This window comes from Phoca vitulina, unplaced genomic scaffold (genome assembly GCF_004348235.1).
Source record: "Phoca vitulina isolate PV1807 unplaced genomic scaffold, GSC_HSeal_1.0 scaffold13, whole genome shotgun sequence".
NCBI lineage: Eukaryota > Metazoa > Chordata > Mammalia > Carnivora > Phocidae > Phoca > Phoca vitulina.
Genome location: NW_022589716.1, coordinates 37,391,949 through 37,419,191, shown reverse-complemented (window position 1 = coordinate 37,419,191; position 27,243 = coordinate 37,391,949). Strand labels below are relative to the sequence as shown.

Sequence of the window (27,243 nt, the reverse complement as noted above, 5' to 3'; positions counted from 1 at the left end):
CAAAGAAATGGAAAAACATTCCATGCTCATGGATTGGAAGAACAAATATTGTGAAGATGTCCATGCTACCCAGAGCAATCTACACATTCAATGCAATCCCCATCAAAATACCATCCACTTTTTTCAAAGAAATGGAACAAATAATCCTAAAATTTGTATGGAACCAGAAAAGACCCCGCATAGCCAGAGGAATGTTGAAGAAGAAAAGCAAAGCTGGTGGCATTACAATTCCGGACTTCCAGCTCTATTACAAAGCTGTCATCATCAAGACAGTATGGTACTGGCACAAAAAGAGAGACATCGATCAATGGAACAGACTAGAGAGCCCAGAGATGGACCCTCAACTCTATGGTCAACTAATCTTTGACAAAGCAGGAAAGAATGTCCAATGGAAAAAAGACAGTCTCTTCAACAAATGGTGTTGGGAAAATTGGATAGCCACATGAGGAAGAATGAAACTGGACCATTTCCTTACAGCACACACAAAAATAGACTCCAAATGGTTGAAAGACCTCAATGTGAGACAGGAGTCCATCAAAAGCCTAAAGGAGAACACAGGCAGCAACCTCTTCGACCTCAGCTGCAGCAACTTCTTCCTAGAAACATCGCCAAAGGCAAGGGAAGCAAGGGCAAAAATGAACTATTGGGACTTCATCAAGATAAAAAGCTTTTGCAAAGCAAAGGAAACAGTCAACAAAACCAAAAGACAACCGACAGAATGGGAGAAGATATTTGCAAATGACATATCAGATAAAGGGCTAGTATCCAAAATCTATAAAGAACTTATCAAACTCAACACCCAAAGAACAAAGAATCCAATCAAGAAATGGGCAGAAGACATGAACAGACATTTCTGCAAAGAAGACATCCAAATGGCCAACAGACACATGAAAAAGTGCTCAACATCGCTTGGCATCAGGGAAATCCAAATCAAAACCTCAATAAGATACCACCTCACACCAGTCAGAATGGCTAAAATTAACAAGTCAGGAAATGACAGATGTTGGCGGGGATGCGGAGAAAGGGGAACCCTCCTACACTGTTGGTGGGAATGCAAGCTGGTGCAGCCACTCTGGAAAACAGCATGGAGGTTCCTCAAAAAGTTGAAAATAGAGCTACCATATGACCCAGCAATTGTACTCCTGGGTATTTACCCCAAAGATACAAAAGTAGGGATCCAAAAGGGTACGTGCACCCCGATGCTTACAGCAGCAATGTCCACAATAGCCAAACTGTGGAAAGAGCCAAGATGTCCATCGACAGATGAATGGATAAAGAAGAGGTGGTATATATATACAATGGAATATTATGCAGCCATCAAAAGGAATGAGATCTTGCCATTTGCAACGACGTGGATGGAACTGGAGGGTATTATGCTGAGCGAAATAAGTCAAATAGAGAAAGACATGTATCACATGACCTCACTGATATGAGGAATTCTTAACCTCAGGAAACAAACTAAGGGTTGCTGGAGTGGGGGGTGGGGTGGGAGGGATGAGGTGACTGGGTGATAGACACTGCAGAGGGTATGTGCTCTGGTAAGCGCTGTGAATTGTGCAAGACTGTTGAATCTCAGATCTGTACCTCTGAAACAAATAATGCAATATATGTTAAGAAAAAAAAAAAAAAGAAGAAGATAGCAGGAGGGGAAGAATGAAGGGGGGGAAATCGGAGGGGTAGACGAACCATGAGAGACGATGGACTCTGAAAAACAAACTGAGGGTTCTAGAGGGGAGGGGGCTGGGATGATGGGTTAGCCTGGTGATGGGTTTGAGGAGGGCACGTTCTGCATGGAGCACTGGTTGTTATGCACAAACAATGAATCATGGAACACTACATCTAAAACTAATGATGTAATGTATGGGGATTAACATAACAATAAAAAATTAAAAAAAAAAAGATAACCAGACAAAGCCGAAAAAAAAAAAAAAACAAGGGAACTCTCATAAAACAATCAGCAGATTTCTCAGTAGACATCCCAAAGGCCAGGAGAAAGTGGGGTGACATACTCAAAGTGATAAGAGAAAAAAATTAATAATAATAAAAGAGCCAACCAAGAAAGTTTTATCCACTAAAGTTGTCCTTCAGAAATGAAGAAGAGATAAAGACTTTGCCAGATAAACAAAAGCTGAGAGAGTTTATCACCATTAGATTTTCCTTACAAGAAATGCTGAAAGGAGTTCTTCAACTGGAAATGGACAGCAGCTGATTAGTAACAGGAAAATGTATGAAAATATACAACGCACTAGTAAAGGTAAGGATGTATCAAAGTCAGAATATTCCAACAATGTAATGTGGTGTGTTAACCACTTAACTTTGTATAAAAGTTAAAAATGTACTAAAAAACTATAGTTCCAATAGTAGGCTAATGAATACACAATATAAAAAGAGGTAAATGTGACATCAAAAACATAAAAGGGTGGGGGAAATAAGAGAGTAGTTTTTGTACACAATCAAAGCCTTAAACAGACTGTTATATCTATGAGATGTTTATGTAAGCCTCATTGTAGTCATAAAGCAAAAACCAATAGTAGATACACAAAAGATACCAAAAAGGAAATCAAAGCATACCACTATGGAAAACCATCAATTCACAAAGGAAGGCAGCAAGGGAGGGAGAAAGGAACAAGGGAAAGTATAAAACAGCCAGAAAATAATTGATAAAATGGCATTAGTCTTTGCCTATCAATAATTAATTTTAATGTAAACAGATTAAATTATTGAGTCAAAAGGCATAGAGTGGCTCAATGGATTTAAAAAACAAACAACAAAAACAAGCAAACAAATAACAGCAAAAAAAAAAAGACCCAACTATATGCTGCCTACAATAGACACTTCAGCTTTGAGGACATGCATAAGCTCAAAGTAAAAGGATGGAAAAAGATATTCTATGCAAGTGGAAACCAAAGGACAACAGGGGTTACAATACTTATATCACACAAAATATACTTTAAGCCAAAAACTAAAACACCATGTCTCAAAGCCTATCTCCTATTAAAGTAAGGACATTTATTTGGAAGAATGAGATCCTGAATGTTGGAATGGGGACATGTGGAAGACCTTGATAGGGCTGGGGACATTAAGTCCCTATAGTCTGATGAGTATTTTTCACTTTAGAAGTGGCCTTTTCATTCCCATCTAAGGGGATTAACTGTGTATGGGGAAAACAAAGAAAAACACAAAAGCAAAAACAAAAACCCAAAAGCCTAAACAAGAGACAAAGAAGGCCATCAGATAATGATAAAGGGATCAATTCATCAAGAGACTATAATAATAATAAATATAAATCCATCCAATATCAGAGCACATAAATATATTAAGCAAATACTAACAGATCTGAAAGGAGAAATAAACATAATACAGTAATAATGGGGGACTTCAATAATCCACTTTTACCAATGGATAGGTCATCCGGACAGAAAATCAATTAAGGAAACACTGGACTTGAACTATACTTTAAATGAAATGAACCTAAGAGATATATATAGAACATTTCTCCCAATAGCAGCAGAATACACATTTCTCTCCAGTGCACATAAAATATTCTCTAGGACAGATTGTATGATAGGTCACAAAACAAGTCTTAGAAAATTGAGGAAGATCAAACTCATACCAGGTATCTTTCACAACTATGATGTATAAAACTAGAAATCAGTAACAGGAGGAAGACTAGAAATTTCACAATATGTGAAAATTAAACAACACTCTCCTGAACAACCAAAAGGTCAAAAAAGAAATCAAAAGGGAAATCAAAAAATATTTTTTTAAAATTTTATTTATTTATTTGACAGAGAAATAGCGAGAGCAGGAACACAAGCAGGGAGAGTGGGAGAGGGAGAAGCAGGCTTCCTGCCTGAGCAGGGAGCCCAATGTGGGGCTCGATCCCAGGACCCTGGGATCATGACCTAAGCCAAAGGCAGACACTTAATGATTGAGCCACCCAGGCACCCCCAAAAATATTTTGAAACAAATAAAAATGGAAACAAAATATACTAAAACTTATAGGATATAGGAAAAGTAGCTCTAAGGGAGAAATCTATAGCAATAAATGTCTACATTCAGTAAAAAAAAACAAAAGACAAAAAACAAAAAAATTAAGGCCCAAGTTAGAGGAAAGAAAGGAAGGAAATAAAAATTAGAGCAGGAATAAATGAAATAGCAAAAAACAAAAACAAAAACAGAAAACATAGACAAAATTAAGAGCTATATTTTGGAAAAAATTGACAAATTTTAGCTAGACAGCTAAAAAAAAAAAAAGGAAAAGAAGGAGACGAATCAAATAATATCGTAAGTGAAAGAGGAGACATTACAACTGGTACCATGGAAGTAATAAAGATCATTAAAGACACCGAATAGGGCGCCTGGGTGGCTCAGTTGGTTAAGCGACTGCCTTCGGCTCAGGTCATGATCCTGGAGTCCCGGGATCGAATCCCACATCAGGCTCCCTGCTCAACAGGGAGTCTGCTTCTCCCTCTGACCCTCCTCCCTCTCATGCTCTCTGTCTCTCATTCTCTCTCTCAAATAAATAAATAAAATCTTTAAAAAAATAAAAAAATAAAAAAATAAAAAAAATAAAGACACCGAATAATAATTTACCAACAAACTGGACAACATAGAAGAAATGGATAAATGTCTAGAAACATACAATCTACCAAGACTGAATCACAAAGAAACAGAAAATCTGAACAGACCAATAATGAGTAGGAAGATTGAATAAGTAATCAAAAATCTCCCAAAAAAGAAAAGCCTAGGCCCAGAGGTTTTCCCTGGTGACTCCTACCAAGAATTTAATGAAAAACTAATGCTAATCCTTCTCAAATTCTTCTAAATCATTGAAAAGGATGGAAAATTCCAAAAGTCATTTTATGAGAATAGCATTATCCTGATACCAAAGCAAGATGAGGATACTACAAGAAAAGAAAAGTACAAGCCAATATCTCTGATGGATATAGAAAAATATTCTCAACAAAATATGTGTATGTTGTATACCTGAAACCAATGTAATATTTCAGAAATAAATAGATAGATAGACAGATAACATTAGCAAGCTGAAATCAAAGCACACTAAAAGGATCAAATGTCATAATCAAGTAGGATTTTTCTTTGGGATACAAGAATGGTTCAACAAGTACAAATCAATAAATGTTATATACTAGATTAATAGAACAAAAGTTAAAAAAAGCATATGGTTACCTGAATAGATGCAGAAAAAGCATCTGACACCACAACCTTTCATGATAAAACCCTCAACAATTTGGGTATATTAAATAAAAACTTTTTAAAAATTGAGTATAGAAGAAATGTACCTCAACACAATAATATGCCACACCTACAGCTAACATCATCTTTAATGGTGATAGGTTGAAAACCTTTCCTCTAAGATCAGGAACAAGAAAAGGGTACCTACTCTCATCACTCCTATTCAACATAGTATTATAAATCCTAGCAGGAGTGATCAGGCAATAAAAAGAAACAAAGTTATCCAAATAAGAACAGAAGTAAAATTGTTTTTGCTTACAGATGATATGGTCTTACATATGAAAAATCCTAAAGACTCCGCCAACACTGATAGAACTAATGAACGAATTTCAGTAAAGTTGCAGGATACAAAATCAACATACAAAAAGCAATGGTGTTTAATAAACAAATAACAAACTATTTGAAAAACAAATAAAGAAAACAATCCCATTCACAGTAGCATTAAAATGCATGTTCACAGATCAGAATTAATATTGTTAAAATGTCCAAAACCATGTATAGATTTAGTAAGATCCCTATCAATATCTAGTAGCATTTTTCACAGAAGTAGAAAAAACAATCCTAAAATTCATGTGGAAGCACAAAGACCCTGAGTAGCCTAAGCACTCCTGAGAAAGAACAAAGAAGGGAGCATCATGCATCCTGATTTCAAACTCTATTACAAACCTACAGTAACCAAAACAGTATGATATTGGCATTAAAAACAGTCACATAAATCAACAAACAGAATAGAGAGCCCAGAATATAAACCCTCACCTATACGTTCAATTAATATTTGAAAGGGAGCCAACAATACTCAATAGAGAAAGAATAATCTCTTCAATAAATGGTATTGGAAAATTGGATAACCAATGCAGAAGAATGAAATTAGACTCCATCTTACACCACTCACAAAATTTAACTCAAAATAGACAAATGACTTAAACAAAAAAACCTGAGGCCGTATGACTCCTAGAAGAAAACAGAGAAAATTATCCTTGATATTGGTCTTGGCAGGGTTCTTTTTTTGTTTTGTTTTTTGGTTCTGGTTTTTTGTTTTGTTTTGTTTTGTTTTGTTTTGTTTTTTGATATGACATCCAAAAGCACAAGCAACGAAAGCAAAAATAAGTAAGTGGGACTACATCAAATTAAAAGTTTCTGCACAGCAAAAGAAATAATCAGCAAAATGAAAAGACAGCCTACAGAATGGGAGAAGATATTTGCAAATCATATATCTAATAATAGGTTGATATCCAAAATATACAAGGAACTTCTGCAACATAATAGGAAAAACAAAAACAAAGAAAAAAGAAAAGTAAAGAAAAAAATCACTGATTAAAAAATGGGCAGAAGATCTAATATTTTCCAAAGAAGACATACAGATGGCCAACAGGTACATAAAAAGATGCTCAATATCACTACTCATCAGAGGAAAGCAAATCAAAACTGCAATGAGATACCACCTCACATCTGTTGTAATGGCTGTGATCAAAATGAGGACATACGTGTTGGTGAGAATGTGGTGAAAAGGGAACCCTGTGCACTACTGGCAGGAATGTAAATTGGTACAGCCATTACAGGAAATAATATGGAGCCTCCTGAAAAATTTTAAAACTACAACTACCATATGATCCAGCAAATAGACTTCTGGGTATATATCCAAAGGAAATAAAATCAGGATTGAAAAGAGATGTCTGCACTCCCATGTTCCTTGCAGCATTATTCACCATAGGCAAGATAAGGAAACAACCTAATGTCAATGGATGAATGGATAAAGAAAACTTTATATATATATATAAATTATAATATATACACACACACATATATCTACACACACACACACACACACACACACACACTGAACTATTATTCAGTCATTACAAAGAAGGAAATGCTGCCATTTGCAACAACATGGATGGACCTTGGAGACGTTATGCTAAGTGAAATAAGTCAGACAAAGAAAGACAAATACTGTATGATACCACTTATATGTGGAATCTATAAAAGCCAAACTCATAGAAACGGAGAGTAGAATGGTAGTTGCCAGAGGTTGGGAGGTATAGGTAACTAGGAGATATCAGTCAAATGGTGCAAACTTTCAGTTAGAAGATGAATAAGTGCTAGGGATCTAAGGTACTGCATGGTGATTATAATTAACTACACTGTATTATATACTTGAATGTTGCTAAGAGAAAATCTTAAATGTCCTTACCACATGGTAGTCATGTGAGGTAATAGGTGGTAACTAACCCTACCGTGGTAATTATTCTACAAAATATAAGTGTATCAAATCATCACTATGTATACCTTAAACTTTCCCAATGTTGTATGTCAACTATGACTGGGATAAAGCTGGGAAAAAATATGGTGGGAGCCCAATAACTAAATGATGCAAACTCTTGAGAAGAATGCAGTCTGTGAGTCTAATGCAAGCCATCCCACTTTCTACTTCCTATCTTAATTATTCACCAGTTACTGTTGAACAAAACTCCCATAAGAACAGACTGATAACAAAACTTACATTTGTTACTCAAAGTGTGGAGAATGGAATGTGTATTAAGTGCATTACCATATACCAAGATTTTAGAAAATAACACTCATGATCCTGATATAAAACTAAGTTTTGTTTTGTTTTTTTTAAAGATTTTATTTATTTGACAGACAGAGATAGCGAGAGAGGGAACACAAGCAGGGGGAGTGGGAGAGGGAGAAGCAGGCCTCCCGCAGTGCAGGGAGCCCGATGCGGGGCTCGATCCCAGGACCCTGGGATCATGACCCGAGCCGAAGGCAGACGCTTAACAACTGAGCCACCCAGGTGCCCCGATATAAAACTAAGTATTAACGTTTGTGCCAAAAAACTTTGACCAGAAGAATATGTAATTTCTGTACCCTCTAGTATTAAGAATTTGAAAACAACATAATTCTATATAATTAGTCATCACTCATCAAAATTTCTGTAGTTATAATCCTGACAACTTCAGCATTCCCAAGGAAATTTATCTTCTTTGATAAGAAATATACCAGGTTTGTATGTGTAATATTGACTGTTTAATTTCTTTTCTTTAATTTAAATCCAAAGGATCACTAACAGCCTAAGAAAAATAAACCTTTTTCATAAGTGGACACTTTTAGTAAGCATTCTTTTATTTTTAGGCACTTCTAATATATACCTCAAATTTTTCTCTTAAGACTTGTATAACCATCATGATGACTTTTAGTATTTACCTTGTATGTAAAAATCTATGTTGTAACTATATACTAGTTTCTCAAAGGGTCACCCAAATAGTATGGCTTGTATAAAGAGTGATGACATCCCATTGATACCTATCTAAAAAGGAGTTTGCGTGACAGTTGTCAATTCTAAAATATTAACATAATAGAAAATACCATCTAATCATTATTGGCAGTATGTTTAAAGTGCTTATTATTTAAGATACCCAGCCAAAAGAATAACAGGAAATGTGAAACATCAGGAATAGGCAAATTTGGAGCTACCCAAGGTCAAAGTATTTCAAATCTTAAGGTAGTATGTGTTTAGGAAGGCTACTGATCCTTCAGTTTGCCTGAGAGTGCTAATGCAACTGATGTAAGGCTTTGTAGAATTTCCTATAATCTCTTGAAAGATTTAACAGCAGGGATCCATTTGCTAAATAAAAGGAAAACAGATCCCTCTGTGCGGTCTCTCCAAGAGGCTACATTTACATATGCACATCAGGTTGTTCAAAATACAAAATTATTTAGGAAGGACCTGGAGTCTAGTAAATACATATTTTGCAAGCAACCAATTATTAATTTAAGGTTTCTTGGACTAGAGTATCTATTTTTTAGAACTATCCATTTGACTAATTCCAGTGCCCATCTCCTTGCCACTGTTTTGATGAATATTGCACTTTTCTGTGTGAATTCTGTTCAAAACTCCCTCCCCTTTTACTTGCCTGTCCCAGTGGAATGAAACCTCTGGCAAAGGCAACCAAAAAATAACATATTTTAGACTGTGACCACCCCCAACTTTTGGTTAGAGCACTGAAATTACTTTGGGAAATGTCTCTTCCCCACTGTGCATGGCCTTAGTGGGACTCAAAATCAAGTTTCCTACTTTCCCACAACCAAAATGTACACATGCCCAATAAGCACTTGAACTCTACATGTTTCCTTCTAGTTCTATAGGCTGTTATTCTATTTTTTTCTACTGCAATTTCTCCCTCTTGCTGACATCCATCAACACCTATGAGATTCAAGCTGAGAGTCTCTTCCAATAAAACTTCTGTAAAAACCAAGAAAAGAAAGGCTCACCTGAAGGCTGAATGCAGCATTACTGAGTCGGGAGAATAAATCAAATCTTCTGCCTCTAAAGTTTAGTGGGTATATTATTATGTAAGAGCATGGTTACTTTCCAATGTAAACTACCCCAGAACAACAACGTTCTTCTCCCCTACCCAACTGACCAAGAAATTCTATTGCTCAATAGAATCCTCTACTTTTGAGTCTCTCCTATATTTAAAGTCGAGCTATGTTCCTTTTCATTACATCTTTAACCTCAGTACCACAATCCCATGTCCTTCCACTCCTAATCATACCAAGTAGGTGAGAAAAGGAGGAGTTCACTTTATCTTCAGATCCTTTCATATTCCTTCATGATGCTCAAGTGCAATGAAGGTAGGTAGGAGGGGTGAGAAGGAATTGCTGAGATGTCTTTTCCAGTGTCTATTCCTTCATGCAGCAAAAACACTCTGTCATCATCTATTTCTAGTCTCACATCCACAATGACAGTCTATTATTGCCTGGAAGAAACCCATCCTTTGCAATCAGGGTGATATGCATCTGAGAATCATCAGAACCAGGAAAGACTAGTTTTCTCAATAAATATGTGATGACTTTACAACACAAAGGATGCTGACTCCCAGTCAGTTACTGTGGGACGTAGGACCAGAATGAGAAGTTTTTGGCCCAAAAGCCAAAGCATTTTCTGCAACGGTTTCCATGTTGTATGGAAGAACATTTTATATCATAGTAATTCAAGATGCATAAATTTTTTCAAAGCAATGCTATTTCTTATACCCTTTAAAAATTAAAATACCAGTACGTAATTTTCTTTTGGGTTTTTAATATGACTCTCTATGACTCTCTCTTCCTTAAATGGCATTCATTACCCCATTTAGGTCAACCTTGTCGGCCAACTAAGCATCTATTTTCTTCCAGAGTTCCCCCTTATGGCATGCCTCAACAAGGCTGTTTTCATAGTTCTATTTATGTATTTCTACTCTAAGAAAGCAAAGATTATTATTATTGCCTTGTGGTTGTCACTACTATAATTATTATTTATAACTATTATGCTGGAACAGTATCTGACACAAAGAAAGTACTCAGACATACATTGTATATAAGGCAGACCAGCAGATATTTTATGCCATCTTTTTCCTTCTATAAAATCAGTTTATTATAACAGATTAATGATAAGTTTAGAAAGCTAAATTGGAAAAACTTCCAACAGTTTCACTGTGCCGACTACAGCCATTAAATCATCACCTCTTCCATTATTAAAAGACTATTTTTAAATTAAATGTGCGGGGCGCCTGGGTGGCTCAGTCGTTAAGCGTCTGCCTTCGGCTCAGGTCATGATCCCAGGGTCCTGGGATCGAGCCCCGCATCGGGTTCCCTGCTCTGCGGGAAGCCTGCTTCTCCCTCTTCTATTCCCCCTGCTTGTGTTCCCTCTCTCGCTGTGTCTCTCTCTGTCAAATAAATAAATAAAATCTTTAAAAAAAATAAAAATAAAAAAATAAATGTGCATTTATTGAGACTACTCTATGTTGGACATTATCCTGGGTATAGAGTGTTGAAAGACAAATACAACATAATGCCTATTCTCAATAAACTTACATTATACTGGGAGAGGATAATTAGCCAGATTACAATAACATGCAATCAATTCTATGACACAGTTATGCAAAAGGTATTATGGAACTTATGGAAGAGACACTCTCAATTATATTAATGAAGGTAAAAGCCAAACAACTAAAGTAAACCTTGTCTAGATTAAGTAGAAAATAAATTATAAATTTAAATTATTATTTTAAAGTTTTTTTTTTTTTTGAGAGAGAGAGTGCGCATGTGCATGTGCCCACACACAAGCAGGAAGGGAGGGACAGGAGGAGGGAGAGAATCCTAAGCAGGCTTCACACCCAGCAGGGAGCCCAATGTGGGTCTCGATCTCATGACCCTGAGATCATGACCTGAGCCAAAATCAAAAGCCAGACACTCAACTGACTGAGCCACCCAGGTGCACCCTTAAATTATTATTTAAATTATGCTGGACAACCCACAGAATCCCTGGGGAGGCCAGGGAACCAAAGTCAGAAACTGAGCCCAAACAAAGGATGACTAAGCTATCAGTATCAAAGCCAAAAGAGGTGCCACAGAACCAAGTTAGCTGGGGCACCACTGTTGCTGCTACTCTTGGAATGGAAGCTGGGAACTGTGCTACTGCTGCCAGCTCATGCTGGACGCTACTCCAGCCCGAGAACATGGCTTTCAATGCTGCCACTGTCAACAATACGGGTTTTCCATTGCTCCTGCTTCTCTGTACCCCCAGGTCTTGATTCACCTCTGGTGTGAATGTCTGATTAGCCAAGATTGGGTTACATGACTATATCTTCGCTTCAAGGGAGGCTGGGAACATGAACACCTGGCCATTTTAGCTCTACAGTGAGATGCAGGCTTGTTTACTCCTCAAGACTTCTGCAATTGGTCATTCTCCATGAATTTATTCAGGGAAGTAGACTTCAAATGGAGTGTTGTTAAAATAGACAAATGTATACATGGCAATCCGAAATAGGATCATGAGGCAAGATTAAGTCAGGGATGGCTATCCCCAGGGTGTTATGTTTTGAGAAAATAAACTGGGAGTTAGTTGGCAGTCCGGGCAGAGGTATAGGATTTACAAAGGAACAGAGTATCCTGATACCTACAGAAGGTTGACTGTGGCAGGGTAAAGAGAGTGTGTATGGGGCTTGAGGTGGGAATAAAAGAGAACAGGGAGACTATGCGAATGAGACTGGTGACTGAAGCAGACTCTAGATCAGAAAGGACCTATAGGCCATGCTAGGTAGCTTTTACTTAATCCTCTGGGGAAAGGGAGACCAGAGACAGATAATGAAATGGCTTTCTTTCTATTTTAGAAAGATTATCATCATAGCTGAACAAATACTATAAGAGAGGGGCTAATCTGGAGGCATGGATAGCTGTAGCTATGAATGAAGGTGAATCAAATGGGGCTCAGAAGTAAACGGCAATGATGGGCTGGCTGAGGGGTCACCCTCAAGATGTGCTAAGAAATGGAGTCAGGGTTAAAATCTAAAATGCTGTGCTAACCACTGAGAATCCAAAAAATAAAATAAAAAAGATAAAACTTCTTCTTGGGGAATTTACAGTTTGGTTTTAAGCACAACTGAAGATAAATTATATCATGGGAGTTCTTGTGATTGTATGTTTTGAAAATTAGCCTTTAAATGTTTAATACTTGTATTTAAACTAGGACCACTGAACACATCATTCAGGAAACAATGCAGTGAGGCTTTAAAATGCCTCTGAGTTTTCTATATTCACCATAATACAGACAGAAAGAAAACAAAACAAAACAAAACAAAAAAAAGGAAAAGAAAACCCTGAAATTCAACCTAGATGGAGACATTGGGAATTAAAGACATGCTGCATCACATTGCTTTAAGTTTTGTGAGGGGATCATAAGACAGAAGAAGGTAGTAGAGTCAGAGTGAGGGCAGCTGTAATAAATCACAGCAAACAGGTGTAGGATATAAGTTTTTTACGACCCACAAGCCACAAAATTATATCATAAAATTACATATCATACTTGCTTCATCTACAGGCTTTGTTTTTCTAAAAGGCAAAGGAAGACATGCAATTCCTCCTTCCTTCTCTCCTTCCCTTAAATATTTATTGAATGCCTTCTATATGTCAAATACTATGGGAGATTATAGGGTCACAAGGCAAAGTCCTTGACCTCATAGAGGTTATGGTAAGGTGGGGAAGACTGACAATTTCCACACAATGGAAGAGAACATTGCATCTCTGAAACAGAGAGAAGCACAAAATCCTATAAGGAAAACAGAATCCCATAATAAGCAAATCCAACTAGCTCCTGAGATCTAAAAAAGAACTGAGGATTGAAAAAAAGTTATTAATAGTCAATTAAGTCTCACCTAATTATTCAAGGAAAAAATATTCTAGATTAAGATATACTATTAAATAAAAATAAGTTCTATGGTTTATCTGACTAATAATGGTTAATTACTTTATAAGGCCAATTGAAATATCTGTACTAAGTAACTGTCATGAAATACCAAAAGGATAGTTTTAACTGTTATTTCAGGTTTTGAAAAGTTGACATCTGTCATGATACCATGGGCAGTAGCAAATCATTACTATTTATGTCATATTGTGAAGCAGTGGTCATGGGATTCTTCTGAAAATTGTCTGGCAAATTTGAAAGTCATATGTGATGCCCTTACTCTCATAATCATTGAACCAAATTTGATTCAAAAGTCTAGAATATATTAATGTTGTATATACTATCATAAACATTTACTTTTACCTTCACTTTAGAAAGAGGAGTCTGTATGTCTAATTTAGGCTATTTAGGTTATTACGTAGACCTGAATATTAAAGCACATTGGAAGTGAATAATCTCTCATTCCTTGTGATATTAAACAATAAATTGCTTTTGTTGATATTGCATGTGCATTCATTCAAATAAACAGGGCAATTTATGCAAATATAACTGTTTTACAAAAATCTCATCATCTAAGAAATCATGTTACAGATCTCTCTGAAAGTTCAACAAGGAGCAGCATCCATGCATATTTAAATCTCCCATGACTACATGAGAGAATTATTGAGGTTTTCTTTGACAGTTTAGAGCCTAGGCTTCCATGTTCCAAACAAATTATATGGCCTTCTAATGCAGGATGGCTCTTTTCCTCAGAGATCATTGTCTTGACATGTTCTATCAGAGTATGATAAAGGATTGCTCATCCATGTTCTTGACTATGTGCATGGTGGATACACCTCACACTCTAGTTCTATAAGTAGAACTGCTTCAGGACTTAAGTCAAAAGTAAGGTTTGGAACTAAAGTATTCTGAAAGGGTAAAACTCTTATTTATTTATTTATTTATTTGAGAGAGAGAGAGCGTGGGGAGGTGCAGAGAAGAGGGAGAGAGAGAATCTCAAGCAGACTCCCTGCTGAGCCACAGCACTCATGCGGGGCTTGATCCCAGGACCCTGAGATCATGACCTGAGCCAAAGTTCAAGGCTTAACTAACTGAGCCACCCAGGCACCCTGGGTGAAACTCTTAAAGACATTTATAAAAGAGAAGAATCATAATCTTCAAAGTTAAACTGTTCAGAAAGAATGGAAGTAACTCCTTCAAGCCTGCTAGCAGTACATAGAAACATCAATGAGTTTATGCTCTCTCTCACTTGCATTCTCTCTCTCCCTCTCTCTCTCTCTCTCACACACACACACACTACATACATAGGACAATGTTAATAGTTAACCTCTTTTTCTTCTTATGCTTCTTATATAATGAAAGCATATTAGCAAAAATAGCAACTCAGCTATTATATACACATGTAATTTATATTACATTATATAATTATATATAATATATAAAACTTTGTAGTTATAGCTAAAGGTAAATGTCATCTATCACTTGCATTATTTTCAAATTTTTAAAACTCAAACAATAACTCTACTAATGAATAAGGGACAGGCAAGGCTAGGTAGGGAGAGACAGGTAGGGGGCTACCTAATCAGGCTCACAGAAACCCAGATGTGGAGAAATGTTATAGACAAGATATTAACCAGAGAGAAGGGAACATAACAAATCCACTTTGTCTGTTCTAAATATAGGTGAGATATTTTCATAATATTTACTAATCCACCTTGTTTGTCTTAAATGTTGTAGACAAGATATTTAACAAGTTCCCTGGTCAGTTTTTTTATAAAAGACTGACCATAAAAGCCCTCAATGGCAACCCTTTCGGGACCCCTCTCACTCTAGAGAGATCCTTTTCTTTCCTTTATGTTCTCACCTTCCCTTAATAAACTTTCACTTCACTTCACCCTGTTGTCTGAGAGATTCATTCTTCGTGAGACAAGAACCCTGCAACACTAATCTATGGAGAATGGAACTGGTGTGATGCACTAATAAGAATCTGGTATTGTTGGGTGTTAGGTGATTCCCTACCTTACTTATGTTACTAACCTGATGAAGCAGGTATTCATCTCATTCTCTACCTGAGGAACCTGAGACCTAAAAAGTTAAATCATGTATCAAAAGTTTTACAGCATGAAAGTAATAGTGCCTGTTCCTCAAATCCCCATCCTCCTGACATCAGAGTGCTTGCTCATCTCCATGCCCCACCACCCCTTCTACACATTCACATGGATATGGATCTTTCTTAGAGAACCAGGTTCTACAGTCCACAGATAAGAGAAAAAGTAGACCTTTAAAATTACCCTTAAAAATTCCTTAAGCATATATCTTCCAAGAAATTCTAATAAAACAATTTTTTCTTTTCCTTTTTTATGTTTCTGAATTAGAATATATTGCTGTTTCTTTGACTGAATATCAGAGGAAGCAGTTGGATTATTTTAGAGATTGTGGCATATGAATATGTATCTGTCTACTAAAGTCATGCTTGGGGTAGGAAGATGCTCACATTATGAGGCCACAGAAGTGAAAACAGCTGAAGAAGCAATACAATCATGTTTCCCACCTCAAGTTTTCTCTAAGTAATCTACACACTGGTGAGTAAAAGTCCTGCCTGCCATTTAAATTGCAATATTCCTTTTTATTTCTTTAGGGGTGGAACAGGGGTGTTTGTTAAGCACATCAGTGAATTCACTTATATTAATTGCACAAATGATATGGTTTCAATGAAATTTATTATAAGTACATAATGAATATCATAATACTTATAGGAAAAGAACCAATCTTTGAGGTATTACCTGAACCCTCAATGTTTTCTTGTGATTCTGCAACTGGCTTTTTAGTTACTCTCATCCCCAAATTCAAAGGCTCTCCGACTGAAGAATCTCATACGAAATGGCTGCCAATGATACAATCTTTATTTCTGTGCTGGGTCATTTCAATGTATGTTTAACTAAAATTAGGAGCTGGGAGTTCATACCATATTGCAAGGGCTTTTCCTTTCTGCAGTATCATTATACAGCAGACTCTGATGTATCTTAAGTTTTCACCAAGTGACACCAGGAATAAACAACCATATGAAACTCACCACTGACATGTCTATAAAATATAGACTTTTATAAAAGATCCAGAGCAAACATTTGTCTTGCTTCTGTCCTTGACTGAACAATCAACATGATTTTGACCTTATGGACACTGTAAATTTTGTAACAAAGTGGGTAGTACTCTTTGCTTTGTCCAGTACAAAGATTCAGCATTAAATTTGAGACCCACTTGCAGCAATTACGTAGAATAAGATGGTATCTCAACTGTATCTCTGAGCTTTATCTTACTATTTTACCCGTATCTTCTCTTTATTTTTTTCTATTGGCTTTTATGCTCGTATTTTAGTTATTGCTCTAAATTGGCTTCTAGCATTTGGGTCAAAGCAAGAGTCAAAGAAACAGAAAGAAATAAAAATGCAGTTACCAAAACTGATAAGCTATTTCTTTGTAGATTCACAAAGCCAATTATTAATGACTCCTATAAATCATAGCATGCATGACACAAGCCCAGATTTAAGGTTTCTTTCCTAATCAGAAAATTTCTGGCTGAATTATACTAAGTATGTTTCCCTTAGAAACACAGTGGCTGGGACTGTAGTAGTGAATGAGACACACATGATCTCCTCTTAGAGTCTGGGGGACAAGACAGAAAACATCAACAACAACAAATTATACTAGCATGTGACACTGCTGTGGGAGAAGACACTAAAAATACAAGGCCAAGCGAATAGACCCAAGGAAGTTTGGAGTACATTTATATAAACCTAGAAATGGCATTTAGGATGAGACCTGTCAATAATCAAGTTTTCTAGTCAAAGTTATGAAGAGTAAGAATATTTCAGTCAGATAGAAAAATATAAAAATGACCCAGCTCTCAAGTGAATTATTCAAATTAGAGCTAATGATAAGGGACTGAGTTAAAATCATGGGATTTACACAAGCCCTGGCTCCCTTCTTTCAGTAGCCACATGCAGATAGACCATTTATACGCTAACACATTACATGTCTGGGTGTATCTGTGGTATGACGGTCAAGTATTCAAAACCATGTCTTAAGGATTTATGACATTTTTCCTCATGAAAGGACCTTTTATGTGTGTGTTTGCCTTAATGGTCAGCTAACTATTCCAGTCAGTAACAATTTAGATTAGATGAAATTCTTACAGCCCAAACTGAGGACCTAACTTTAGCATTAAGAACTTTACAGGAATATCCAAGCATGCGTTTTTTAAATATGTGTTTACTGTATCCAATATTTCCATATGGGGAAGCCTCAATATTTATTGCCAGAATTCCTAAGTGTGAAGATTTTCTCTCATTTTTCAAAATCTGCCCAGTGGAAACCAGCTGGCCAAACATTTGAACTCATTACTTCCATTTTCAGCATAAAAGAATGTACTACAAGTGCTACTTAATTGAACTGCCTTTGTCAAAATGAAGTTCAAAAGACTATTTGTCTAAATACAGTCTACTGTCTAGATAATTTATTTAACTTTGTTTTGGATAAGTCATTCAGAGTTGTCACTGTCATTCCTCTTCAAAGCAAAGAGACCCCATGACTAGGGTCTCATAATTCTAAACAATTTGCACATTTTGGAGAGGGGCAGAGAGGAAGGGCATGCACACTTAGCAGCACTGCCTCAGGTTTCTGTATGCAGACTGCAATCCACACGGTTATTCATTACACATAAGTAAGATATCAAATTTAGTGCATAGTCTGTTGTCTCCCTTTTGGCTACTAATACTAAAGGACTTCAGTTTCACACTTTTGAAAATATTCTCTTCAAAAATGGCGAAGTCTTATAAATGAAGGCTTTACCGATTTACTTAACGGCAGTAGGGAGTGTGAGAGTAGGGGTATGGTGATTATCTACAGTGTTGGTTTAACGAAGATTGGAAAGAACACTACAAGCCACAGACGCATGAAGAGGGTCATCTTGACCATTGCAATCTCTTCCTACCTGCCTCTTTGGAAATCTGCGTGAAGGATTCCACACCTTTCTCTCCGTAACTCCCTTCAGATGCAAGGGTAGACACGTAATTCCAGCCTAGGGCCTTTACAATGTCCACCATAGCTTGAGCTTGGAAGGAGTCAGGTGGGACCACACGAGAGAAGAAGTCGTAGCGCCGATCATCACTTAACTCAGGTGCTGTTGATGCATAACTGATCTGGGGGATCTGGAAAGAAAGGAAAGCACCACATGAGAGATCACACTACCAGGATGTGAGAGATTCATTTATACTTAGGATAATTCACTCAAAATACAGGGCTTGAGCTCCAAAGAGGATGTGTGTTTTAGCAAACAACACCCTGCAACAGCAAACCATCTAAACACAACCAACTACTTTCAGAAAGCACAAAAGGATGTACTTTTGTGCCTTGGCCTTTTGTTTCCTCCTCAGAGGGAATGAGGATGGCATGGGAATCACATGAGTCATGGTGGTTAGGAGAAAAGAATTTGTAAACATTCTGACAAACATTTAGAATCATGCTTTACTTCTTTTTTTTTTTTATGTATTTATTTGAGAGAGAGAGCGTGAGCAGCAGCAGGAGGGAAGGGCAGAGGGAGAGGGAAAAGCAGGCTCCCTGCTCAGCGGGGAGCCAGTCACGGGGCTTGATCCCAGGACCCCCAGGATCATGACCTGAGCTGAAGGTAGATGCCTAACAACTGAGCCACCCAGGCGCCCCCATGCTTTATTTCTTAAAAACTATTAGAAACTACCACCACCACCACCACCACAACAACAAAAACACAACTGCCTAACTGGAGTTTGTATAGAGATTGGTTTAGTTGTCACAGCTCATGAATATTGGGGATGTCATTAGGCATCTAACATTGTTTGTGTACTGATCATCTGTGAGGAAATATCTAAGCAAGCTGCATGCATTTTTTCATGTATTCTTCACAAGAATATTATGAAGTAGCTAAGTAACACCCTTAGAACCTTGCCACAAGGCCTTCACTTCAGTAGTCCCTGCACTTTGGAGGGCCTTCCTCAAAATTTCCTAAGCTCCTCTTTGGGTGGTGATAGAGGGCTGGCAGTCCTGCCTACGTGGAGCCCACATGGGTGTCTGATTCCCATTTTTCCATTTATTCAATCCTTGGGTCCTCTACCCTGCACGGGATTAACCAGATGTCCCAAGGAGCTCTACAACTTACACCTGTGAGGATCATCCTAGGGCCCAAAAGCAGGCCCCTGGTTCCAGGAAGGTAGCCCAACATGCAGATTGCTCCCATTACCTGATATAGTACTTGTTTCCTAAGACTGTATGAGATTAGGCTACCTAAGATGGCCTGACATGCTGATTTTAGCTCAATCAAATTATGTATACATAAAGAGGCCCTATAAAAAGTGTTTGCTTGGGATCCCAAATACCCAAGAGGAAGCCCCAATGTAGCCATCAGTTAGGACCCTGCCTTAGATCCTAACTTCAGGGCCTCTACACTAGTTACTATTACAATGCACTTGCTTGTTCTTCTAACACTAGCATGCAATAGCCTATGATTGGTACCATTAATCTGCCTGTAAGAATGAGCGACTTCACAAAATTCTGCTTGCACACTCTCCTAGGACTTACCCTTGCTTTATCATATGGATTTTTTAAGTATCTAAAGGCCAGTTTTGATCTTTGCTCAAGCCAAGCCCAACAGTCAATTCTGCTCCAAAGATGCCAAAGCTACACTCAAGTTGATTCTCTGAGCCCTGAAAAATTCTACTCAGTGTTGATCTATTCTTCTCCTTCCAGTGCAGTTTGCCTAAGTAAACCCATTTACTGTTGTTTAAAGCTGGTTACCACCTCTGTAAAGCTCATTTCTCTACCAACCTTTCTAGGTCAACATTACTCTCAAGTCAGACGACCCTGACATAGATGACCCACTATGCCGCCCATCCTTGATGCACTTTTTCTCCTTGACCACTGGGGGCACTGTCACTGATTCAAAGCCCGAAACCAGCGTGAGAAAGTCTGCTGATGAGAAGCTCCTTGCGATAGGGGTAGTGAGGTGTAGTGGAAATAAAATGGGATTTAGTATTGACAAGATCTGGAATCAAAGCCTGGTGTTTCTCTTCATGAGTGTTTACTCTGGTGAAGTTATTTTATCTCAATGAAGTATCATTAATAAAAGGTTGTTTTGAGGGATAAGAATAATTGATTATGCATTGCTTAGCATAATGCTGGGACAGACTGGTGGATTCATATATGGGGGTGACGATAATCAAAACAGAGAACAGTGTGTGTTTCCTTACTAAGTTTACCCATTCCTCATATTTGACTTCCCAAGTACTCTGTGACATGTTATCGCAAACATTCCCCTTACTGTCCTAAGGGAAGAACATATTTTTTTTATATATTTCTGTCATTATTGCTTTAGAAATAATGCTTATTATTTATCCAACTCTTTCTTACAGCCAGTTATATTCTAAAAGTTTCCTATGCATGAGTTTATCTCAACATCAGTAAATATTCTTTACTATATTATTACTACCTCATTTTACACAAGCGGAAGTTGAGAGTTGAAAGTAGAATGTGACCTTGCCTCAAGTCACGAAGTTGTAAGATAGAGAGCAGTACTCACACCTGAAACTGTCCAGTGCGAACTTCTGAACTCTCAACTATGATACTTTGCTGAATTGCTAGTAAAACATTTTAATAAGAATAAAACAATGAAGGGAAGTAGATTACTGGAGTCCACAGCACTGACTACAGAGCCACTAAAAGTTTTTTAGTGATCATTCTTAGACTGTTACTCAAACATTTTATGTAAATGCCTTGTTGAAGCTTATACAAATACCTTAGTAGAATGAGCTCCCTGTTTCATTTATCGTTCCAAGGTTATAAATTTTAGGTAAGGAAAACAGCAACTGAATAAAGACTTTGGGGGGGCGGGGGGAGGAAGGGATTAAAGGGAGGGATGAAGAGAGAGGGAGAGAGGTGGGGAGAGAGAGAGAGACTTTTTCATATGAGAAATAAAAAGGGAAGAAGCCAAGCATGTCAATACATTTCCATCAATTTCAACTTGTGGAAATGTAAAAGCTTCATGCTGTTGCACAGATGCCTTTGCTGCCAAAATCCCTTTCTACCTTTGAGACAGTGCTAATGAAGACACATCCAGCCCTCTACTTGAATTTGCATTTATGTAGCTGCTGTAAAATATCAGAAATGTAAAGCGCTCCCAGTGCAAGTGCATTTTCTAAACCGTGTCCCAAATTTAGTGATGAAAATTCTGGTGAAACAGATTTCTTCCCTCACTACCATGTACCCTTTCAAAGTGGTCACTGTCCGGGGTTTATCTCTTTATTATAAATAAAGTTTAAGACTCATATGGCCCTTTAGGACCATGTACACATCTTATACACAGTGTACTTATTTCTACATTATGTATATATTAGAATAAGGAATGAAAGAACAAACGGATTTCATTTCTGTGATAAAAATATAGCTGCATAAGGACATGCCTCCTCACAGTAAGAGATGAGAAACTGCAAGAATTTATGTAACCCATGGAATATGATGCTACTTATTTAAGTATTATGTTGCATATTTAGTTACTTGTTTTCAAAATAGTGTTTAAGCACACCAAGTAATTATTTTGAAGTGTATGTTATAACTGGTACATACAACTGGCCAAATTATTTTTAGTCATCTCCGGTGAATGACCTTCACATTCTCCTTGATACCTAGCGAGACTTTCTCTTCCTGCTACTGAAACCCTCCCTTCTTGGCAGTCTTCTATAGTAATGCAGAATTGATCTTTCGATGAAGAAAATTTAGTGTATTAATGCTTTGGCTATAGAGAAGTAGATATTCCATCCCTCTTTGAGACTTCCTTTCTCTGATAAAACAAAAAACAAAAAACTAAAGCACTTTTTAAAAATTTTATGTATTTATTTGACAGAGAAAGAGAGAGCACAAGGGGGAGAGGGACAAACAGACTCCCCACTAAGCAGGGAGCCCAGACCTGTACACTGGGCTCAATCCCAGGACCCCCGGATTAAGACCTAAGCCAAGGCAGATGCTTGACCAACTGAGCCACCCAGGTGCCCCAAGCACTTTTAATCTTTATCATAGGACTAAATTTTCATTTTATTATTCTCCTCATAAAAATTTGCCTATCACATAAACATGGTTTTTGTTAATGATGAGTTCCAAATAGGCTTGAGACATTTATAACCCATTGTAATTGTTTAGAATGAATTTGTACTTTTTCTTAGAAATGTATATTATTTGTGAAAAATAGAGAAACAAAAAGAAAATAACTTTAATGCCTTCATCCCTGTTAACATTTTGTCTATCAGTTTTTGTTTGTGCATATGGGTATGCACATATATATTATAAACTATGAAAATGTGAGTCTTAATCTCTTCTTCCCTCCCCCCACCCCCTGGCCTCTCATTTCTCTCTCTTTTTGGTTGTATAATATGCTCAGCTAAACCTAACCTAAGCCTAATGTTCATTGTTAAATGTTTAAACATTTTCCAAGTTTTTGCTACTAGGGAAAAAAAAGAAGAAGAAGAATCCTCAAAGCTAATTCTGTGTAGATATCCATGAGTATTTTCTTAGAATACTGTTCAAGCCCCTACCCCCACCAATGTGACAGAAATATTTGAGCCTTACATTTAAGTATTTCCCTACATGGGAATTATTTGGGGTTATTATAGAAGGTAGACCAGCAATCTATAGTGACTTCTTTCAAAAGGTTAACTACTTGCCCCAGCATCATATATTAAATAATTAATCATTTTTATTGATGAGAAAGACCATCTCTTGTCACATATTAAATTCTTAAATATCCTTGGATCTTTGGGGTGTATTCTCTACTATTTCACTTTTCTATCTTCCAAGTCTTGGGACAGTGTTTTACTATTTTAGTTCTTATAAGTGTAGAGGATTTAGGGCTCTATTAGTTGGAACATATCCTCTCTTCATTGTTGTTCTTTTAAAAATGACCACAGGCAATCACACATGTTTAATTTTCTAGCTGAAATTTTAGCATATTTTTTCAAGTTCATAATAAAGTTCAATTAAGATTTTGAAGAGAATTACATTACATTTATAAATTAATTTGGGAAGAATTGATACATTTATAATATTTTATTTTCCCCTATGGGAAAATCCATTCTGTTGTTCATTCTTTTCTCTTAGTAAAATTTTATGACTGTCTCCACATAGGCCTTGCACACTGTTAACTTTATTTCTAGATAATAAGTATTAACTTTATTTCTAGATAATTGTTATTTCTATTGCATTATAAATGATAAAACATTTTCATTTTGTTTTCTATTTATTGCTGGGTATATAGGAATCTATTAATTTTGTATATTTACTTTGTGACTTATACCCTTGTTAAAATTCTTATTAGTTTTAATAGCTTTCAGTTTATTTCCTTGGGATTTTCAGGTAAGGAAGTCATATTATAAAAATTCATTTAGTTTTATTTTCTAATTACATCAGCTAGAATATCCAGGAAAACAAAAATGATAGTGGTGAAAACAGCTTTTCTTTTTCACATTTCTCAACAGTGAGAATTTAAAGTCAAATAGTATTTATTTTTATTTCTTATCTTGAAAAATGTATAGTCAAATGAAGAATTAAGACTATCAGTTAAAATCTTATTTTTCAAAAAACAAAACAAAAAACAGTTTTTAGATAGAACTCATAGTACTCTAAGTGTCTTCAAAGAGTTGAAAAAACTTCCCCCTCTACCAAGTCTCTTTTTCAAAGAAAATCTCAGTTTCTCCAATTACTTTTCCTAAGGTATGAATCAGGTGACAATAATCACAAGACAGAAACTAGTTTCAAGTAATCAAGTTTTTGAACTGTTCTCACACCTGAAAACTGTCATTTGAAAGCTATGTAGAAGCCAAATTCCCTGACCCTGTTTAAACATTGAAAAGCAAACAGAATAAAAACAGCAAAAAAACCATCATTCTTCAAGTTATCAAATGAGACATTTCTTAAACCCATATATTACTCTTAAAATAGAAGAGAGAATAACAACAACAAAACAAAATTCCAATTCACTCTGGTCTTTAACCTTTAAAATATGTATGGACATTTAAGATTCTAAGAATTCCTATAAATCTAAGAGAAGTAAGACCAGAGAGAAACTAATTTCAAGAATTTTCAAAAATAATTAAAATGGCCATTTAAATAACTTAGACCTCTTCATCTTCTAAAAACATTCAAGCTCTTAACATTTGTATCTCACCAATGCAAGCGACTGTGGTAACTGATTCATTTGGTGGGCTGAAAGAGTAATTGAGTTAATTCCCATCCATTTCTTGGCACTCACAATCACGAGGAGGCCCACAAGGCTCTCTCCTAACCTCCGATGTTCTCCCTAGAAAGCAGGAATTCATGGGAAGGTCAACTGATGAGTTCTGAAACACTGTGGTTTCCTTTGGTAACAAGTGTCACAACTTTCAGTAGACTGTTAAGGTTATCTGTATAATTATGTTTATCCTTCTTTCCTGGAGAGAACTTAGCCCCATGGAGAGCAAGGACCTTGGTCATCATTTTATCACCACTGGATAGCACAGTGAATCAGGAAGCCAGAAAATGAATGAATAGAATAATCGTTAGAGAACAGAATCTGTCATCTACTTGGTTGGTGTGGCCCGAGGGACCCACAGGAGTTAGAAGTTATCCCAGCCCTCGGTGGACCTGTGACTGGCAGATTTAGGCAGAGAAGCAAATACCTTCTTTTGCCTTTTTCCCTTGGCACACTATTCCCTAGGATTTCCTTTCTCATCATTGGAATGTAGGACAAGCTGACATTTGTTGGGGGTTCAAAGGTAAAGGCACCTAGGGAGTCATTTAGACTGTTGATTCTGTTTTTTTCTGTTATAACTAAGATTTGATAACTCTGGGCACCTCTGGGCAGTGCCCAGAGTTCAGTCTAACTCTTCAAAACATACTTAAATTTATCATTTTTAAATAGGGTTATTCTACTCTGCTGTTTCCTTAGCTTTTCTCCCTTCCCCAACCAGACTTGGACATCAAATGCAGGAAGCAATTAGTGTTTGGCATCCCGGGTCCTTGGTTCTAGTTAAATGCCTTTACTTTATGTTAACATTGCCATTATCAAATCAAAATAGCGGGTAAAAGAAGGAATATATTAAACAAATCTAGAGAAAATAATTCTATGTCATGTCTAATAGTAAATCAAATGAGTGTGTGATGCACTTTCACTTTTCAAGTGTTGACAAGATTGAACTCTACTAAATTTAATTTTATCACATAATTACTACAAAGTCAAACACTTCTAGGCAAAGGGATCTCTTGGGCTTGGAATCAACACCCCCTTAAGCATCACCTTACTGTGTCCAAATCTGCCAAAATAACTGAAGACCCAAGTCCAGATTTGGACTAGATTACTTTAATATAAATATTTTTAAAATCCTAATTGTTACCACTACTCCAACATAAACTTGATACTCTTCAAAATAAATTCCTCGATATTTATAAAAAATGAAAGAGCCATTTTACTTATTTAGAAAAAATGAAAGACCTGAAATTGGTTTGATGCATTTTGAACTTCTTCTTTATATTAGAAGGACAGTGCCTATGACAAGGTCAGTTACCTGGGAACTTCTTATTTTTGTAAAAGTGAATGAGGTTTATGGTTCCATGTTCCTGGGAAATCTGCACAGCAAGGAAAGGAAATACAAAATGTACTAATGCTTGTTCCAGAGGGCAGTTTCCACAAAACTTGTAAAAGGCAATTTTTGAAAGTATCATGTGCAATTAAGATAATGCTTCAATGTACCTGTTGAGATATTAATGAACTCCCAGTGGAGCATTATTAAGTTCACAGTTAGCAGTAATTTCACTCTTAGTTATTATTAAGCTTTATTGATATGGATCCAAAAAAAAGGGAAAATGAATGAATAACCCTTTCAGGTTCATTCTTTGAAGTATCATTCTCTTCAATTTATACTTATCTCTTCCTTCAATATTATCTCAGCTTATATTAGGATGGTTGGACTTCAATACTGATTTTTGGTAGTATTTATTTCAAAGTTACTGAGCAATGATTAAAAACTTTCAATTTGTCTAAAATCTGGAGTTTCACTCAACTTTAAATTACTCATGACAGAGATTATCATCAAGTATTTCAACTGTTTTTCCTTCATCTTTCATTTCTTTAATTGCATAACACCAAACACCTTCAACATTCTGTGAGTGGTAATAACCATCTTGAGAACCAAGTAGTTCTATGGGTGGATTTCAAGTCAAATTTGTATAATACATGTTTCAAAAAATGTATCTGTTATTGATTTTATTACGATTCCTTTATTAAATCTCTCCATATACTGGGCTTTTGGATGTGTGATACTTTACATATATAACCTCATGAATTTTGGCAACAACTTTTAATAGATAAAAACATTACCATCATGAATATTCATTGTTTTGCCTTCTTCTCTCTAAGTTTCTAGAGTTGATGTAAAGATGACTATATTTCAGAATCCGGATGTTAGCACATGTGGCCAAACAGAACACAGGATTCCTGTAGCCACAGAGTTGACTCAAGGGGAACAACATGACCTGATCTAGACCAACGTGAGTAAGTGAGATGCAATACCAAGGCAAAGTGGGGCAACCTAATATTTTACACCTCTCATAGTTGGCAAATGTTAGGAATGGTTAGGGGATGTCCTTGGAACTTCTCTATGTCACTTAGAACATGTCTATCCACTGCATTTTAAATTCAAGTTTTAGAATAAT

General features: G+C 36.5%; 1 protein-coding gene across 8 annotated transcripts in view; it reads right to left on the bottom strand.

The window, feature by feature from the left end:
* The window catches only part of GRM7 (glutamate metabotropic receptor 7), a 906,130-nt gene that overhangs the window by 597,076 nt on the left and 281,811 nt on the right, over positions 1 to 27,243 (bottom strand). For all 8 annotated transcript variants that reach the window (XR_004300388.1, XR_004300389.1, XR_004300390.1 and 5 more), the window contains exon 2: positions 18,473 to 18,689. Coding sequence is in view for 4 of the 8 variants with exons in the window: in XM_032411836.1 (XP_032267727.1) it covers positions 18,473 to 18,689 (217 nt within the window). In the remaining 4 variants the exon portion in view is untranslated. The remainder of the gene's footprint in view (positions 1 to 18,472; positions 18,690 to 27,243) is intronic.